Source organism: Aquarana catesbeiana, linkage group LG03, assembly GCF_042186555.1.
Source record: "Aquarana catesbeiana isolate 2022-GZ linkage group LG03, ASM4218655v1, whole genome shotgun sequence".
NCBI lineage: Eukaryota > Metazoa > Chordata > Amphibia > Anura > Ranidae > Aquarana > Aquarana catesbeiana.
The window spans coordinates 406,561,299-406,581,509 of NC_133326.1; the positions used below are offsets into that span (position 1 = coordinate 406,561,299).

A 20,211-nucleotide genomic window follows, 5' to 3' on the forward strand; every position below is an offset into this window, starting at 1 on the left:
TATTTAAACTTAAAAAAACCCAACACTTTTAGTGTAATTTTTAGTTCTAGAACAAAACTCATCCTTTTTCATCTACAATTTTTTTTCTTTTTTTTTTCTTTGGGGGGGGGGGGGGTTAACACACTGATCAATGTAGAAAAAGGTGCGTTTTTTGTTATTTTTGTTTCATTTCTTTTGTGAATGGATTGCGTAAAAAACTAAATTAATACAATCACCAAAATAAAGTTTTGTCTGTTCTCTTAAAGTGGTATTAAACCCAAAAGCAGACACTCATTATATTGCAGCTTGCCATTTACTAGATATGATGGCTGCATTTGTTTTCTTTTTTTTAAGCTTTCTTTCTTCTATTTTCATACAGCCAGTAAGTCTTCTGTTTTTCAAAAGAACAAGCTCTCCAGCAGAATATATCAGTTACAAAGATGAGACAAACAATTTACCACTGACAGGGGTGCTTAACCACTTCCCGTCTAGCCTATAGCAGATTGACGGCCAGGCGGTGGTTCTGTTATCCTGACTCAGCGCAGGAAAACATGCCGGCGCTCCCGCGGGGGGCGCACAGCACGGCGATCGCGAGTGTGGCGTATCAGTCTGACACTCCGCATCTCCGATCATGGTAAGAAGTCTCTGACAGAGGCTTCTTACCACGTGATCAGCTGTGACCAATCAAAAATATGAAATATTGGACATCAACTACACTGCTCAAAAAAAAATTAAAGGAACACTTTTTAATCAGAGTATAGCATCAAGTCAGTTAAACTCCTGGGATATTGATTTGGTCAGTTAAGTAGCAGAGGGGGTTGATAATCAGTTTCAGCTGCTTTTGGTGTTAATTAAATTAACAACAGGTGCACTAGATGTGCAACAGTGAGACGACCTCCAAAACAGGAATGGTTTTACAGGTGGAGGCCTTTGACATTTTTTTTCCTACTTTTCTGACTTTTTCCACTAGTTTTGCATCTGGCTAGGGTCAGTGTCACTAATGGTAGCATGAGGCGATACCTGGACCCTACAGAGGTTGCACAGGCAGTCCAACTCCTCCAGGATGGCACATCAATACGTGCCATTGCCAGAAGATTTGCTGTGTCTCCCAGCACAGTCTCAAGAACATGGAGGAGATTCCAGAAGACAGGCAATTACTCTAGGAGAGCTGGACAGGGCTGTAGAAGGTCCTTTACTCATCAGCAGGATAGGTATCTGCTCCTTTGTGCAAGGAGGAACAGGATGAGCACTGCCATAGCCCTACAAAATTACCTCCACTGGTGCGAATGTCTGACCAAACAATCAGCAAAAGACTTAATGAGGGTGGCCTGAGGGCACAATGTCCTCTAGTGGGGCCTGTGCTTACTGCCCGGCACTGTGGAGCTCAATTGGCATTTGCCATTGAACACCAAAATTGTCAGGTCCGCCGCTGGCGCCCTATGCTTTTCACAGATGAGAGCAGGTTCACCCTGAGCACATGTGACAGACGTGAAAGGGTCTGGAGAAGCCTTGGAGAATGTTATGTTGCCTGTAACATTGTTTAGCATGACCAGTTTGGTGGATCAGTGATGGTCTGGGGAGGCATATCCATGGAGGAATGCACAGACCTTCACAGGCTAGGCAATGACACCCTGACTGCCATCAGGTATCGGGATGAAATCTTTGGACCCATTGTCAGACCCTACGCTGATGCAGTGGGTCCTGGGTTCCTCCTGGTGCATGACAATGCCCGGCCTCATATGGCAAAAGTATGCAGCCAGTTCCTGGAGTATGAAGGATACCATTGAATGGCCCCCAAGCTCACCTGACCTAAATCCAAAAGAACACCTCTGTGACATTATGTGTCGGTCCATCTGACGCCACCAGGTTGTATCTCAGTCTGTTCAGGAGCTCAGTGATGCCCTGGTCCAGATCTGGGAGGAATTACCCCAGGACACCATCCGTCATCTCATTAGAAGCATGTCCTTACATTGTCAGGAATGCATACAAGCACGTGAGGACCATACAATCTACTTAGTACCATTTTGAGTTGCTGCAACGAAATTTCAGCAAAATTGACTAGCCTGCTGCATAATTTTTTCACTTTGATTTTCGGGGTGTCATTGAATTCAGCCCTCTGTAGGTTGATAATTTTCATTTCAATGTATAGAAGAAAAAGGAGAGTATGGCTGAAGGGTATGGCTGAAGTGGGACTTTTTAGGTGCTGAAACCCCTTCTCGGAATGACAGTCAAAACATCAAAGATAAAAACTTTTTTTTAAACAAATATATTAAAAGACATACTGGGGGGTATATGTTTTGTTTCTAATTTTCATTTCCATCAAACAATGTGACATCCTTTTAGTTCCTAACACATTACCCAGTCCTTATTGGTATAGATATCCAGCATGATCCCCATTGAGATCTGATGTGTTTTCAAAGTGTATATTAACAGGCAACACACATGAATCTGGCATATGTAGTTTATTTTGGCAATAAATGTGCGGAAACCTGTGTTGATCTTCATATTAGTAATTTGTCAAATAGGTATTTACTTTAGTAACAGTTGTGTTTTATACCTACCTAGGTACAAAAAATAGAGCAGAAATATGAAATGCAAGCGGAGAAGATGATGAAAGCAGCCGCTAAGGATGTACGCCGCCTACGAGGACAAAGCTGCAAGGAGCCACTGGAAGTCCAGTCCTTCAGGTAAAACTATAATATAAGCTTTAGAAATCCAATTACCTTTGCAAAACTACTGTGTTTATTCACACAACTGTGTATTATAACACTTTCAAGCTGACTTAATTTACTACATGTGATTTTAAATGAAGAAACAACTGAAATACATGACTTGACTGACAATAGTGGCTTTGCTTTTACATTTGTAGTCCTCTAGGTGAATTTAAGGAGGCACTTCAGCCAGTTTGTAAAAAAAAAAAAAAAAAGTCAGCAGCTACAAATACTGTAGAGGAAATTACATCAGAGCAGCTGCTGACTGAAGCTGCGCTGCAGTGAGCTGTGATAAAATACAGACAGAATGGAATTGCATGTCATTGTACAGCAGCTCAGCGCACCATGCTGTTGTACAGTGACCTGGATGAAGTGTCACTTTGTACACTTCAAATTAAAGATGAGTTGAGACTGCAGCAGCTGTCGGGCAGTGTGAACAGGCCCGTAAAGTGATATTAAAGTGAGTGTAAACTCTTGTTTTAAAAAACAAACATGCTATACTTACCTCCTCTGTGCAGTTGGTTTAGCATGGAGCATCCCGGATTCACCTCTTCTTACGTCCCTCTTTGTTGCTCCTAGCCCCTCCCTCCTATCGAGTGCCCCCTCAGCCAGCAGCTTTCTATGGGGGCATCTGAGCCGAGTCAGAGCTCCGTGTATCCATTCAGACACAGAGCCCTGATCTGGCCCTGCCCCGTTTCTCCTCTGATTGGCTGACTGACTTTGACAGCAGCGGGAGCCAATGGCGACGCTGCTGTGTCTCAGCCAATCAGGAGGAGTGTCCTGGATGGCTTAGACACCACTGGAGAAAGGAGGGGCTCAGGTAAGTAATTAGGGGGTGCTTGGGAGGCTGCTACACACAGAAGGTTTTTTTAACTTAATGCATAGAATGCATTAAGATAAAAAAAAACCTTCTGCCTTTACAATCCATTTAAAGGTTTTTTTTTTTTTTTTTTTTTTTTTTTAAATAACAAACATGTTATACTTACCTGCTTTGCACAATGGTTATGCACAGAGCATGGAAAATAGTGTAAAAAAAACGCGCTATAAGAACCAAACTAAATTAAACTAAATTGAAAAAGTGGTAGCAGGATGATTGACACCCGACCCACATGTAGGGAGCAGCAATTAATATGTACACATCAATACACATACAAATAGGAAAAAATATTAAAAAATCACGATACCCTTAAAAAATATATATAGTACTGTGAAAATATATATGTGAAAACCTGCGTGATAATAATAACATACAGGTGATAAGTTAAATTGGTGAATTAATATACGGAGTGAACCATGAAGAATGTCTAGTGATCGATAAACATAAATCGGCAAACGATCAGTAATCAATGGACAATATAGTGTAGTGAGCACCAGTGAAAATAAAAAATAAAGTCCAACAAAATAGCATAAATCGATAACAACAATAAAAAATGTCCAGTGGTCAATAAATAGTAATGACAAACGATCAGTGATTAATGAGCAATATAGTGTAGTGAGCACCAGTGAAAATAAATATTAAAGTCCAACAAATTAGCATAAATCGGTGAATCGGTTCCTGTTTCCCAATAGTAAATGAGATCCACCACCACAAATCAACGAGAATGCGCCCTTACCGGAATACTATGATCCCCCATCACAGAGGATCAGGGAAGACATGTATTGTCCTAAACCCCGGCTCCATGGGACGGCAAGCAGACACCAGATGGTAGGAAATCACCCAAGGCAGCTCCTCTGCTGTTACTTTCAGTGATGTCTTCTCTTTCCTGCCACATGGAACATCTTGTCTTTATTCCAGATTACTTCCTGTCTGTAACCGACATCACTTCCTGTCTGTAACCGACATCACTTCCGGTCTGTAACTGACATCACTTCCTGTCTGTTATGTTATGCACAGCGCATCCCCGATCCTCTTCTTCTTGGGTCCCCTGCTGGTGCTCCCTGGCTCTTCCCCCTTGACTAGTGCCCCCCAATAGCAAGCCACATGCTATGGGTGCACTGGTGCATGTTTTATGTAAAGTGTTAGTTATGTCGTGCAGACTCTGTAGTGTAAATACAGGGAATACAGTAAATAAATGCAAATAAACATGTATCACAAGTGATGTGAAGAATATTGTGATAACCAGAATCTGGTGAAATTGTACACGTAAACAATGGTTAATGAGTAAAGTCCATTCACTGGTGTGAATCCAACTTATCTTTCCTCCAGCGGCAATACATCAAAAATATTGTTCTTTCATTAAAGTGCTGATTTAGTGCATAAAACCAAACTGTGCTCTTTCACCTCCTTGAGCCACCTCTATGCTCCCAGAACTCTCACCTTAAAAAAGGCAAAAATTATGAATGTAGTATTCACAATGGTGTTACATCTGATATGGCTCCCTGTGTGGGGTTCCAAGATCCTCCAGATAGTTCTAGGTAGTGGCCCCTTTAAGGTACAGTTTCCCACGATCACTCCATATGTTTAGGGTATAGGAAAAAAAAACCCTATAGTGCAGTAATTTAAAATCATTAGTAGTTTATTAAAAATAGCAGCTCTTACAGTTGAAAACACTTTGTTTCGTATCAGTACATAGATTTGCCAGTCTTTTACATCACTTCCGGTCCGGACCGGACATCACTAACACATTACATATTGCTTTAGTTGTGGGAACACAAAAGGTGTGAGCAGCAACTCATAAGCTATTATTAGCTCATTTATTTCTACATTATATTTGATTGATTTACACTTGGTAGTTCAGAGGTATACTCACACCACATTACTGGTGCGTGCTTGATTCCGAGCCCTGCACTATGTGTTCAGAAGACATATAGAACCCCGGCTCAGCCCTGCCCCTTGCTCTCTCCTCAACGGTCCGCTGGCTGTGATTGACAGCAGTGAGAGTCAATGGCTCCTGCTGCTGTGTCTCAGCCAGTGAGGAGAAAGAGATCTGGGACAGCCGAGGCTCCTGTGTACATCACAGGATCAATAGGGGGGAGCAGCACACAAAGTTTTTTACCTTCATGCATAGAATGCATGAAAGTGAAAAAAACCTTCAGCCTTTACAGCTACTTTAAACTTGCAACCTTCAAGGACTAAGTTTGACAGATGTGATATCCGCAACCATTTAGACATGAAAGATTTTACACGTTAGTGATATATTGCTGGAAGAGAGTCTCTTGTGTTTACAACTACTAAATAATCCTCTTTGCTGTATTTTTTTTTTTTTAGAGAGAAAATGGCATTTTTCACCCGGCCAAGAATAAACATTCCCACTCTTGCTGCAGATGATGTTTAATATTGACCATAGAAGTATTTTGTGTTTCTGTTCTGAATGCCACTACAGAAAACACAATCAAATGTGTCTGAAGTAATATGTTGTGGTGTTATGAAGGTACAGAGTTTGTTGATATGTGTTAAATCTTCAAAGTTTTAAGAAAAAACCATTTCCTACACTAATGAAAATAACAAGAATTGACCGTTTATTTTCTGTATTTCCAAGTTTGTACAGTTTGTATAATAAGAATCATATTTTGATGGAAGATAAAAAGCACGCTCCGCTGTGCTGTTAAAGAAATATGACTTTTGTATAGAAAAATGCTTGAGAGCTTATATTGCAATAAAATTAATTTAATTAAACCTCAAGTTTTACCCTTCAACCTTAATAAATAAAATGTTGCTGTAGAATATAGATGGTACGTTCTGGAATCACTTTTCTCATGAAGTATTTTATACTACATTTTTAGAAAGACTGTAGGACAAGAAAACAGGTTTTATTACATGTTAAGCTTTGGGCATTATTTTATGATGCTGTAGTACACTGGGGTTCTGGTGAAAAGGAAAAACATTGTTAATCAAGTGACTTATCACCTACTGACAAAAACACATTCGGCTGAAGGTCAAAATCATCTTTTTTTTAAATAAAAATCATTCTTGATGAATTTGTAATCTCTTGTCTCATTAATGACGTTTTATTTGTTTAAATTATCCATGGATATTAGATTTCCACCACTCAGTAGTATGACTATCAAGTGGAAAGTGTATGAAATATAAATATCTGCAACAGGTAACCCAGATATACCAGTGCAAGAATAAAATCTGATTGGTTTGGTTTTATTTTGGTTCCCTGTCCCTTCAAAGTGAAAGCTGAAAATGACAGCCCACTTTTTCCTCCGGCCAGTAAATGCCAGTGACAGGAAGAGGTTGCCAGTAAAAAATATGGTTGTGATGCTCGGAGCCATTAGAGAGCATCCGAGTGCCTGCTACAGTGTATTCAGGTGGCGCCAGCGGGGGCGGGTCTGGCAGCAGTAGTTCCTGAGTATGTCGTGTGATGTCATGGTTCAAGGGAGTCGAGTGGTGTGACTGGAGCCGAGTGTGCGATGGTAGCAAGGCAAGCCAAAAACGGGACTGTCAGTGCTGTTTGGACTGGTGTGGAGAGAGACTGTCACTGACTCAGGAAGGGACATGTCAAGTCGGTGAGGTGACATCCTAATTTCTTCCCCTCCTTAGTCCTGTCCCTGAGCTACTTAGTATGTCGAAAATAAAATAAGAAATATGTTTTTGCCTTATTATCTACCCAAAATCACATATTGTACTTGTTTGTAGCCGATATACTGAAATTTGCACTTAAAACTGTAATTTCTTAATTGTACATCACGGGACACAGAGCCATAGTAATTACTATGTGGGTTATAGGCCACCTTTAGGTGATGGACACTGGCACACCCTAAGACAGGAAGTCCACTCCCTATATAACCCCTCCCACTACTGGGAGTACCTCAGTTTTTTCGCCAGTGTCTAAGGTGTTGGTCACAAGTAAAGATGTGCTGTGCTGAGCTCCACTGGAGCAATCCTTGCTGGGGCTAGTTATGCAGCCGGATCCAATCAGTGTCTTTTCAGGCCAAATTGAATGGTACCTGGGCCTTGTGGCGGAAGAAACAAGGTTTAGCCCGTAACGCTTCTCTTTTTAGAGAGCTGGACCCCGGGATTCAGAGCTTTGGTTTTTTCAGCCATAAAGTTTTTACTGGCGGGGTGCTTTACGGGTCCAGGAGTGTGGGTTCCCAGAGGGTCCCCGGTTCCTGAAGGTTTTGTAACGGAGTCCACCGTGAGAGGCGAAGATTGGGTCTGTTGGTTTTTACCACAGAAAACCGTGCGGCAGGAAAGTGGAGGTTTCTAAGGAATTTTTAAATTTCCTTATGAAATGTCACCTTTAAAGAAGTAAATGTTGTCATGCCTAAGAGTCACCACTGGGGGCTGTATAGAGCACGTACCTTGTCATGCTTTCCTCAACGATCACGCTGTGTCAGCAGAAGCAGCAGGCTTCCCTCCGGCGAGCAGCTCAGACCTTCGGTAAGATTGGGGGGGGGATTTTCTTTCACGAAACACCCCCCACCTGGACAAAGCTCTCCCTCTCTTCCTGCATAGGGGGAAGCCAAAAAAACAATCAGCGATGCCGCTCTGTTTTCTCACCGCCCCTGCACGGCGGCTTGTTACAGGTCTCCTCCTCATCATTCCCTCCCCACACACATGCCAATCCCGTCGGATCGGAGGCCCGCGCTCCAGCGGGAAAACCATTTTTTGAAAAGAGAGGGGGGCCACGATGTGATGAAAGGGGCGGGACTTAGCTCGGTGTTGGCGTCCTCCGACGTCCAGTGCGGGAGTATGTTGAAAAGCTCCATTTTTGCTGGCTGCAGATGTCGGAGGGACACAATAGCAAAAAGGGGCATGTAAGAGGTTGGTGACACAGGCATTCCCTGACACATTTACTAATAGCATCAGGCTAAGCGTTAATAGCAGTGGCAGTGGCTGGACTATTGCTCAAGCAGTGGATGCGATTTCTTCTGGTAGTACCTCTGCTTTTGTGCATCGGGCTAAGGTCAGAAGGGGGGGTTGAAACACCCCCAAAAAAGGGCTAAAAGGGTCTCTCTCAAGCTCTGGAAAGCCTACTCATCTCTACAATGGCATTCTCCCCTGAGAGGGGGTGGCTGGTCAGAGTGAGCATCGGGGCCATGAAATGTTTGCAACTGTTTTCAACACTGCAGCCCCTGTCTATATTACTAAAGAGGTGTTTTTCCTCAGCCATGATAGGATTGAAAAAAAAAAAGGTTAGCGGCTTTAATCGCATCCCAGTGAGGGACAAAATGCGACAGGTTCTCTTCCATTACCCAGGACCCTCAAACTGAGGAACTGGGGGCGGGAGAAGATGAATTCCCTCAGGATCGTGAAGAGGCTGATGACTCCTCTTCTGAGGGGTCAAATGCGGAGGGATCAGCTTCACAATCTGTAAGATTGATGGTACAATTTCTTACTGAATGGTCCACTCCACATTTATGTACCCTTAACTGAGTGTTCGGGTTCGCTAAAGCCTCCTCAAGCTGTGCATGCCTTTCCTGTCCAGTCATTGCTGGAAAAGCTTTTTGTATCTGAGTGGGATAACCCAGATAAGCATTTTTTCCCTCCTAAAAAGTTTTTTCACACTTTATCCTATGGAAGAAACAATTCACTAAAAGTGGGATATACCAGCAATTAACGCTGCTATATCCTCTCTGAAAAAAGTTTGACTTGTCCGGCAGACAATGCTCAAATGCTTAGGGATCAAACGGGTAAAAAGTTGGAATTCCTATTTAAAAAAAAAAAAAACACTTTTTTTCTCTGGCGGATTGAGTGTCTCAGCCTGCGCTGACAGTAATTGGTTAATCGTTGAGAGACCAGTTTAAACAGGTGCTCAAGGTTATCCGGTTCAGCAGGCCCAGGATCTGACAAGCTACTAGCAGTTTTATGTTTGCAATAGTTGCTATGAGAGATTCTATCCTTCAGGCCTTGCGCCCCTCGCTAAGCGCCATGCAAGAAGCTCCTGGCTAGTCTTCCTTTTTGTGGTGAAACGGCTGTTTGGGGATGATTTGAATAATACATCCAAAGAAATTCTAGTGGAAAAAGTACCCCTTTGCCATTTAGGAAAAGGAGTAAATGTATTTCATTTTAACAAGCTCCTTCTCCTGTGCCAGGGGCATCAGCCTCCAGGCAGTCACGACGGCCTCCGCCATCAAGTTCAAAAGGTAATCCTCAGGGTCAACCCCAGGGACAAAAGAAGTCTTGGGGGAGGAAACCTACAAAATACTAAAGCCTCCTTATGAGGAGGCGCACCCACTCGCTCGAGTAGGGGGAATGCTTCTGCAGTTCTCAAGGGTCTGGCAGGAAGAGTGTTGAGACAGATGGGGGACTTCCTCAATAGCTCCAGGGTACAAACTGGAGTTCCAAGAGTTCCGTCCCCTCATTTTTTCAGATCAAACGTTCCTAAGGATCCAGAGAAAAAGAAGTCTTTCTTTCAAGCATTGAACCATCTTTTGGCAAAAAGTGATCATGGTGGTTCCCATGTAAGAGCAGGGGTTGGAGTTTGATTCAAACCTTTTTTTCATGGTGCCAAAACCGAATGAACATTCTGGATCTCAAAAAAACTAATTTGATTCCGGAATATCTGCTCCTTTTTCGCATGGAGTTAATCCAATCAGTTGTCTCCATCCTACAAGGAGGAGAACTTCTGGCGCCAATCGACATCAAAGATGCATACCTCCATGTGCTTATTTCCTCACTCACCAGTAATATCTACTTTTCAAGGTAGCAAATCTTCATTTTCAGTGTGTAGCTCTGCTTTTCGGTCTAGCTACTGCACCTTGAGTGTTTACAAAGGTTCTGGCCCCTCCTCTAGCCAGATTAAGGTCCCAAGGTATAACGATTATAGTTTACCTAGGCGATCTGTTCTTGATAGACCAGTCGGTAGCCCGCTTAGACCAAAGTATGGTCACCACATTCAACTACCTGGAATACTTAGGTTGAATTCTCAGCCTAGAGAAATCTTCTTTAGAACCATGAAGAAGGCTAAAATACTTGGGTCTTATCATAGATACACCCAGAAAAGGGTATTCTTTCCCCAGGCAAAGATCAGCGCCATAAAGGAACTGATTCAGGTGGTTGAAGCAAGATGAATTCTTCTATTCAGCTTTGCATGAGGTTTTTGGGAAAGATGGTGGCTTAATTCAAGGCGATTCTTTATGCTCACTTTCATTTGAGACTGCTGCAAAACAGTATCCTATCAGCTTGGAACAAAAGGGTTCAAGCTCTAGATTTCCCAATGTGTCTGACTCCAAAGGTGCACCGGAGCCTCAGTTTATGAAAAAAATGATTAGTCGTGGAGGGCACAGCTGACAATTGGCACCAATCCCCAATTAAACATGAAGATATAGAGGAAAGGGGGTGGGGATTTTTGAGGGTGCAAAATACCATCACGTTTTCAATAAAAAATATATTTTATTTTTGTTTTAAAAGGTAAAAAAAAAATGTACATAAAAGCAAAGGACACAGGCATGTACAGATACTAATGGTAAGATGTTTGAACAAGACAACCAGACTACACCCGACATGTTTCGCCCATGGTTCGGGCTTCTTCAGGGGGGGGCTGTCTTTACGGAGGTACAGGCCTTCTGAAAAGAACAACATACAGGCACACGAAAAAAAGGGGGGGGGGGAATATAATGAATAAGTGATAAAACATCAGTGGAAAAGTATGTACATATTAGAATTTTTGATAGATGGATACTAGACAATCAGATCCAAACAATTATAAGTGCAATACAGAGTGCATATATAATTATATGCACCTGTGTCTCCAATCCCAGAGCAGTGCTACATTCCCGATCTATCCCAAGTAATGGGGGCAGCAATCCCGTCACCGTCTAACCTACAGCTGACTAGATAGGTCAGGACCGCAGGCGAGCGGGGGTCACAGAGGGAACACAAGGACCAGCTAAAGACAATATGTAAGGGGTCAAATAAGCCATAGCAAATGTTGTATAACTATATATATATAATATATAAAATGCAATATATAGCGGTTTGCTATCCAAATAAGTGAAAAGAGGAAGATAAACTTACACTTTGGACCCTAAAAGAGCTCAAACCCGAGGGACTTGATAGAACCACCTCACAGAGTCAAAGACAAGGAATGGTCTAATACATAAAAGATGGAGCAAAAAATAGGCAATAAGTAAATGGTGATCCAGAAAGGGAAAACCAACACTTCAAGCAATGATAATATGGCAGGAGACATCTTAAGAAGCCTGAGTAGTCAAAATAAGACAACCCGGGGTCAAGATGTAGATATAAAAGGTCTCGAACAAACAAGAGTACTCCAAAAAATAGAGGGATACCTTAGAGCGAACAGTGGCACTTCTTGTCCCTGGGGGGCTCCGGCAGCATATGAACGCCGGAGCAGCAGCGTTATATCCCCTCCATCCGGTCCCGAAGGGCCGGAAGCGGACGTCGAGCTGTGTCGCACCTGCGCAGTGCATCATCACACAGCTCTGTCCGTTGCCGCCGGGTCCTAGGACTCGGAGACTGGGCGGAGTGGGACAGCTCCCTCCTATGGTGGTGATGGGGGGAAGAAAGTCATCCCTGTGAACCAGAGAGATAGGGTGCAGAGAGGCACAGAGTAGCGGGTGTCCAGCTGTGAAGCAAGGACGCCCCGGGCGTCCATGTGATCTCCAAAAAGTGCCCAAAGAGTCAGACCGCAGTGTGGCTGGGGGGCATGGGCAGGAGCTGTCACTCACTCTGGGGAGAACACGAGGGACTTTAACAATGTCATAGGTTTGGAAAGACACAGGCGCATTTACAAAAACATAGCAGTGCAGGCAAAAACAAGGTTTCAAAATAATCAACAAACATCAATAGGCAGTATAGACATGACATACCAGGTACAAATGGCATATAGGTAAATATATAAGTGATTAATAATTCATATTAAATCAAAATAATTAAAGGGGTTACACAGATTCAAATAAAAGTGAACTAAGGAGCTGAATTATAATCTAGGTGTTTAGATATACTATTAATTGATAATAAGTAAGATAATACTAAACTCATTAGTAGTGTCAAATAACAGATAACAGTTAAAGGGAATAATGGCCAAAGGATGGGGGGAAAGAAAGGAAGAGGAAAGGGGAGAAAAAAGGGGGGAAAAACTAATAAGGGAAAGAAGAAAAAAATATATAAAAATGAAGAAAAGAAAAAAAAGGAAAAAGAAAGGAGGAGGGAAAGGAAGGGAGAAGAAAGAAGGGAAGGGAAATAGGGGAAAGGGAAGGGGGGGGAAAGGGAGAGAAGGGAAGGGGGAGGAAGGGGAGGAAAGAAACTACAGAGGGTAACGGGGGGACCTTACAGGTAGTGCTTGAAACTTAGCATCTCATTTAAACCAGTATAAACCGTGGCTTTCAAAAGGTGAATCCAACGGGATTCTAGTTGTAATAATTTCTGATCATTGCTACCTCCTCTGATGTGCAGCATTAAATATGTTCTAAAGCCATAAACTTAATGGTATCCAATCAGAAGCCATGGTACAATCCCACATGGCGACTGATTGGAGTTTCCATTCTCCGTTTTTTAATGAGTGAGATATGGTCATTAATTTGCTTTGAGAAGATGCGTTTTGTCTTCCCTACATAGAAGCACTTGCAGGTACATTGCATTAAATAGACAACCCCAGGAGTTTGGCACGTAACTCCATAATTGATCCTATGGATTTGACCATTAGGCAAATACATTTCTTGATGATTTAACATGAAGCGGCATTTGTCACATTTTTTTTTTTTACAAGGAAATGAGCCCGGGATAAGTGTAGGCAAAGAGGACATTTGATAATGGCTATGGGTAAGACGGTCTCGTAAGGACCTAGCACGTTTATATGTAATCTGGGGTTGTTTCCCAACATATTTACGTACTATTGGGTCTGCCAGCAATAAAGGCCAGTATTTATTTATAATTTTCCTCACCTGTTTGTGTTGTTTAGTGTAAGGGGTTATAATCCTCACTATTTGGGATGATGGTTTTTCTTTTTTCTTAATTAATCAACATCTTTCTATCAGGAGCCTTGGCTCGATTAAATGCTTTCTTTAAGGTATTATGGGAATAACCCCTTTCACGTAATCGAGAGTACAAAAGTTTGGCTTCCCTCTGGAAGTCATCGTCCCTACTACAGTTACGCCTCAATCTGAGGTATTGGCTGTAGGGGATACTAATGATTAAAGATTTCGGATGAGAGCTGGATGCATGAAGGATGGCGTTGCTAGCCGACGGTTTCCTAAAAAGGGATGTACCCAAGGAACCGTCATTTTCTACAAAAATCTGGATATCCAGGAAATTGACTGACTTCTTCTCGCTTGACATGGTAAATTTGAGATTGTGGGTATTGTGGCTCATAATGTCCATGAATTCTAGCAACTCCTCGTGGGTGCCTGACCAAATAATCAAAATATCATCAATGTAACTATGAAACATTACTACTTTATCTAGGTATTTGGTAATATCCTCTCTAGAAAAAAGTTCTCTCTCCCACCCCCCCAGGTACAGGTTGGCATACGATGGGGCACAACGTGTCCCCATCGCAACCCCCTGCACCTGGAGGTAGTGGGAGGAACCAAAAACAAAAACGTTTCTGGTGAGTATAAACTTCAATATGAATTCATTATAAGGGTCAGCACCCTGACCACGTTCACGTAGTTGTTCAGCCACTACTGATAACCCTTTCTCATGCGGATTCGTATTATAAAGGCTCTCAACATCTATGGTAACTAACCAGGCATCCTCTGGAACAGAGATGCCTTCTAAGATTTTAATAAGATCAATGGTGTCCTGTACATAGGAAAATAGTGCCTTGACATGAGGATTAAGGTAAGTATCAATTAAGCTACTGGCATTTTCGATTAGGCAACCACAGCCTGAAATAATAGGGTGACCTGGGGGATAGGTTAGTGATTTGTGAACTTTCGGCAAAGCGTAGAATGTTGCAATCTTAGCTTCTTCTACATTTAAGAATGTCCAGGTGGGGTTGTCAATCAAATTTCCAGAGAGAGCTTTACTGATAATATGTTTGTATTCTCTACAGTACGAGTCAATGATGGTACGGGAAATCGGTCTGTACCATTCACGGTTTTGTAGAATGTGCAAACACATTTGTTCATAATAAAAACAATTCATTATCACTAGATTTCCACCTTTATCAGCCGGCTTGATTATAATCTCCGTATTGTTTTGTAAGTTCGTTAGGGCTTTCTGAAGTGGGGGAGAGAGATTGCCAGGACTAGGTCTTGACCAAGTCATCTCCTCCACCTCCTCGGTTGTCTGCAAGACAAACGCCCAAATGTTTGGACATCTACCCAAGTTGGGAAAGTTCCTTGATTTAGGTTTAAATAACTGGGAGGAGGGAAAATACGAACGGGGGAAGTCCCCTGTTTATCAGGGGAGAATTAATGGGGGGGAGTCAACAGACTCGCCATCCTCTTCCCAAAGTTCCATTAATTCATGTAATGCCTGAATTTCTCGAATAGTGAGATCTTTCAAACCAGTGGATGTGGTCACACGATCCACATCCACTGGTTTGTGGTAAATGGTCTTAAACAAAAGCCGACGGGCAAATAAATGAATATCCTTGATAACTTCAAAATGGTCTACATTGGTGTCGGGACAGAAGGTTAGTCCCAGTTGTAAAACACTGAGTTCATCATTGGTTAATGAGTGAGAAGAGAGATTCAAAATCTGGAATTTATTGTTTTCATCCGAAATTGTACTGGAAAAACTTACGGTTTTACCGGATTTTGTGGTTCCGGTGTTCCCAGGGGTAAAAAAATGGACGCCAATTTGGGATCAGGTTTTGTAGGTAGTGAAATCGAATCGCTTATCTTTGTAGGTTTAATAGAGGGTGCCATAGTGTGAGGAGGAAGAGACAGAGAGCCCACAGAACCCGTAGTTTTTGATCCACGAGTGCCGCGTGTGCCTTTTATAGGTTTGTGAGGAGTATTCAAGCGTGGTTGTGAGGTTTTAGGACAAACTACCGGTGACTCATGCTCCTGCGTCGAAGCCGGTGCGTAATTGATGTTGTCAGAAAACGATGTGTTGGAATCTCCTTTACGTTTTTTCGATACTCGCTCGTTCTTGATGTCTTTGTATACAGTAGATTGGTATAGAAGATACAGGAGAAATAGAGCAGACATCAGATACATGAGTATTGGTATTTGGTCGTGCACGATTATTAGTTTTAGTGGGCTGTCTAGACTGAGTTGATTGATTCCATTTGTAGGCAAAGCCCATATCATAAGTTGACTGGTCCCTTGAAAATTTAATTTCTTTGTTAATAATCTCTATGGTATATTGTTCAATGTGTTCCCTCAATTTGCGCTCCTTATCAAGGAAGGAGGGCAGATTGGTCAGACACTCATTCATGTTCAGCATACCATTTGTTGATTATTTCATCTACTTCATTAAGTTCAATTTCATATTGGGCGCACAGTAGTGACATCATTTCAAAGGAACAAGACTGTAAGTTGGATTGCCATTTATTTTTCAAAGTGTCATCTATTTTTTTGAGATTAGGAAAAATTTGAATCCTCAGTCCCCAAGGGGTAATTTGGTTTTCAATATATTTCTCAAAGTATTTCTTGTGCCAGAAAATCCTGACTTTCTTTTCTAATGATCTCTGAAGTTTGGCAAAAGATTTGTCTAAGGTGTACTCCCTGGATCCCACTGAACCCTGTGAAAGATGTATTTTAGTCATGAAACCCTCACAGTCTTCCCCACAAAATTTGGCCATAGTAATAACCCAAAAAGAATACAAACAAGAAGAGAAAAAGAAAAAGAAAAGTTTTTTTCAAAAAATCATAAACAATATGATTGTTTTGAACTCCAGGGTACAAACTGGAGTTCCAAGAGTTCCCGTCCCCTCATTTTTTCAGATCAAACGTTCCTAAGGATCCAGAGAAAAAGAAGTCTTTCTTTCAAGCATTAAACCATCTTTTGGCAAAAAGTGATCATGGTGGTTCCCATGTAAGAGCAGGGGTTGGAGTTTGATTCAAACCTTTTTTCATGGTGCCAAAACCGAATGGACATTCTGGATCTCAAAAAAACTAATTTGATTCCGGAATATCCGCTCCTTTTTCGCATGGAGTTAATCCAATCAGTTGTCTCCATCCTACAAGGAGGAGAACTTCTGGCGTCAATCGACATCAAAGATGCATACCTCCATGTGCTTATTTCCTCACTCACCAGTAATATCTACTTTTCAAGGTAGCAAATCTTCATTTTCAGTGTGTAGCTCTGCTTTTCGGTCTAGCTACTGCACCTTGAGTGTTTACAAAGGTTCTGGCCCCTCCTCTAGCCAGATTAAGGTCCCAAGGTATAACTATTATAGTTTACCTAGACGATCTGTTCTTGATAGACCAGTCAGTAGCCCGCTTAGACCAAAGTATGGTCACCACATTCAACTACCTGGAATACTTAGGTTGAATTCTCAGCCTAGAGAAATCTTCTTTAAAACCATGAAGAAGGCTAAAATACTTGGGTCTTATCATAGATACACCCAGAAAAGGGTATTCAGTCCTGGAAGAGGCAACTGTCCAAGAGAAGTGGCCCAGATCAGAAATGGCCTTGCCCATTAACATTCTACAGATTCGGGCAGAGCACTTGGTCCTGAGGGCCTGAACGTTCAGTTTACGAAATTGTCCTGCCAGGATCCAATCCAACAATGCCACAGCAATGGCCTATATCAATTACCAAGGGGGCACAAAAAGTAGTGCAGCCCAGAGAGAGGTGAATCATAGCCTATCTTGGGCAGAAAACAATGTACTTTGCCTATCGGCAGTCTTCATTCTAGGAATAGAAAATTGGCAGGCGGACTACTTGAGTCGCTAGCAGTTGTTCCCGGGAGAATGGTTCCTTCACCCCGATATCTTCCTGTGAATATGTCAAACATGGGGGATCCCAGACGTAGATCTGTTTGCATCCAGGTTCAACAAAGAAGTCGACAACTTTGTGTCAAGAACAAAGGATCCGCTAGCATGCGGAATAGATGCCTTGCTATTCCCGTGGAATCGGTTCTCACTGATTATGTATTCCCTCCTATTCTGCCTGTGTCCACGACTTCTTCGCAGGATCAAGCAGGAAGGGAAGTCGGTGATTTTTGTGGCCCAGGAGATCTTGGTATACAGAGATCATATGGATGGCGGTAGGGGTCCCATGGACCCTACCACCACATCCAGACCTTTTCTCGCAAGGTCCGGTATTACATCCTACCTTACAAACACTAAATTTAACGGTTTGGCTATTGAGTCCCACATTCTGAAGAAACGTGGGCTGTCTAGTTCAGTGATTATCTACCTTAGTTAATGCAAGGAAGCCGGCCTCCAGAATCACATATTATAGAGTCTGGAAGGCATATGTCTCCTGGGTTGAATCCAGGGGTTGGCACCCCAGGAGGTATGTCATAGTTAGAATCCTTGACTTTCTGCAGATGGGGTTAGAAATTAAGCTGGCCTTGAGTACTTTCAAAGGCCAGGCCTCGGCCTTATTGGTATTGTTTCGATGACCACTTGCTTTGCATTCTTTGGTTCGTAGTTTTTTCAGGGGGTAACGCGGCTTAATCCCCCGGTTAGGTCACCCCTGAACCCTTGTGACTTGAATTTAGTTCTGTCGGCGTTACAAAAACAGCCTTTTTGAGCCAATACGACATATTCCCTTGGTCCTTTTGACAAGGAAACTAGTTTTTCTGGTAACCATATCCTCTGCAAGAAGGGTATCAGAATTGGCTGCTCTTTCTTGTAAAGAGCCATATTATTATTCACAAGGATAAGGTAGTATTGTGTCCTCATCCTAACTTTCAACCGAAGGTAGTGTCAGTTTTTTATCTAAACCAGGTTATTGTTCTACCTTCATTTTTTCCCAAAACCCTGTTCTATGGAAGAAAAATCACTACATTCTCTTGATGTGGTGAGAGCAGTCAAGGTCTACTTAAAGGCGACTGCTCAGATTTGAAAAACTGATGTTTTGTTTGTGTTGCCTGAAGGTCCTAAAAGAGGACAGGCAGCATCAAAATCTACTATTTTTAAATAGATTCAGCAAGTAACTGTTCAGGCTTATGGTTTAAAGAAGAGGATTCCACCCTCTCAAATCGAAAGCACACTCCACTAGGACCTTGAATGTTAGTGCTTCGTGGGGGTGCATCTCCAAGCTTCTATGGTTCAAATCTGCAAGGCCTCAACTTGGTCTTCAGTCCATACAGTTACCAGATTTTATCAGTATCAGTATGAGTATAACTCCTCTAGTCTCATGTTGCCCTAATTCTGTTGTGTCTCCCTCCCCTCAGTTGGCATTACTCTGGGACATCCCACATAGTAATTACTATGGCTCTGCGTCCCGTGATGTACGACTAAGAAAATAGGATTTTTAAAACTGCTTACCTGTAAAATCTTTTTCTTTGAAGTACATCACGGGACACAGAGGTACCTCCCCTCTTTCTGGTATACATGTGTATTGCTTTGCTACAAAAACTGAGGTGTTCTCAGTAGTGGGAGGGGTTATATAGGGAGGCAACTTCCTGTTTAGGGTGTGCCAGTGTCCATCACCTTAAGGTGGCCTATAACCCACATAGTAATTACTATGGTCTGTGTCCCATGATGTACTTCAAAGAAAAGGATTTTACAGGTAAGCTGTTAAAAAAAGCCAATTTTTATAACTTTTAGAAATGCCAGTAAATTTTGCATGTTGTGTCAGTATATCTCAATCTGGTAGGTTGGCAACACTTCTATGTAGGCATTGTGGGATATGTGGATTGTATATGTGTGTAGGGATCACATATGTTCTTTAACCGCCTGCCGACCAGCCACCGCAGTTGTACTGCGGCAACATGGCTCGGCTGCGAATCGCCGTTATCTTACATCACTTCCTTTTTTGGCTACTAGGGGCGCACGCCCGCAGCTCGCCCCCGGAGCCGATGCGAGTGCCTGGCAGTCACGGTGACTGCTAGGCTCCCGCGATCGCTTGTGACACGGCGAGAACCGGGATCTCTGTGTGCAAACACAGATCCCGGTTCTCTGGGGAGAAGAGACTGATCGTGTGTTCATACAAAGTATGAACACCGATCTACCTCTTCCCCTAGCAAGTCCCATCCCCCCTTCCGTTAGAACACACACTAGGGAACACAGTTAACCCCTTGATCGCTCCCTAGTGTTAACCCCTTCACTGCCAGTGACATTTTTATAGTAATCAATGCATTTTTATAGCACTGATCACTGTATAAATGCCAATGGTCCCAAAAATGTGTCAGAATTTTCCGACGTGTCCGCCATAATGTCACAGTCACGATAAAAATTGCAGAACGCCGCCATTACTAGTTAAAAAAAAATAATAATAATAAAAATGCTATAAATCTATCCCCTATTTTGTAGACGCTATAACTTTTGTGCAAACCAATGAATATACGCTTATTGCAATTTTTATTACCAAAAAAATGTAGAAGAATACATATCGAACAAAACTGAGAAAAAATTTGCTTTTTTTTTTAAAAAAAGGGATATTTATTATAGCAAAAAATACAAAATATTGTGTTTTTTATCAAAATTGTCGCTTTTTTTTTGTTAATATCGCAAAAAAGAAAAACCACAGAGATGATCAAATACCACCAAAAGAAAACTCTATTTGTGGGAAAAAAAGGACATCAATTTTGTTTTTGTA

At 42.2% G+C, this 20,211-nt stretch overlaps 1 protein-coding gene across 6 annotated transcripts in view; it reads left to right on the plus strand.

The window, feature by feature from the left end:
• WWC1 (WW and C2 domain containing 1) overlaps positions 1 to 6,608 on the plus strand; it is a 290,220-nt gene extending 283,612 nt beyond the window's left edge. For all 6 annotated transcript variants that reach the window (XM_073620708.1, XM_073620705.1, XM_073620707.1 and 3 more), the window contains 2 exons: positions 2,545 to 2,666; positions 5,899 to 6,608. In XM_073620708.1, coding sequence (XP_073476809.1) covers positions 2,545 to 2,666; positions 5,899 to 5,965 — 189 coding nt within the window. In that variant the 3' untranslated portion in view covers positions 5,966 to 6,608. The remainder of the gene's footprint in view (positions 1 to 2,544; positions 2,667 to 5,898) is intronic.
• The last annotated feature ends 13,603 nt before the right edge of the window (positions 6,609 to 20,211 follow it).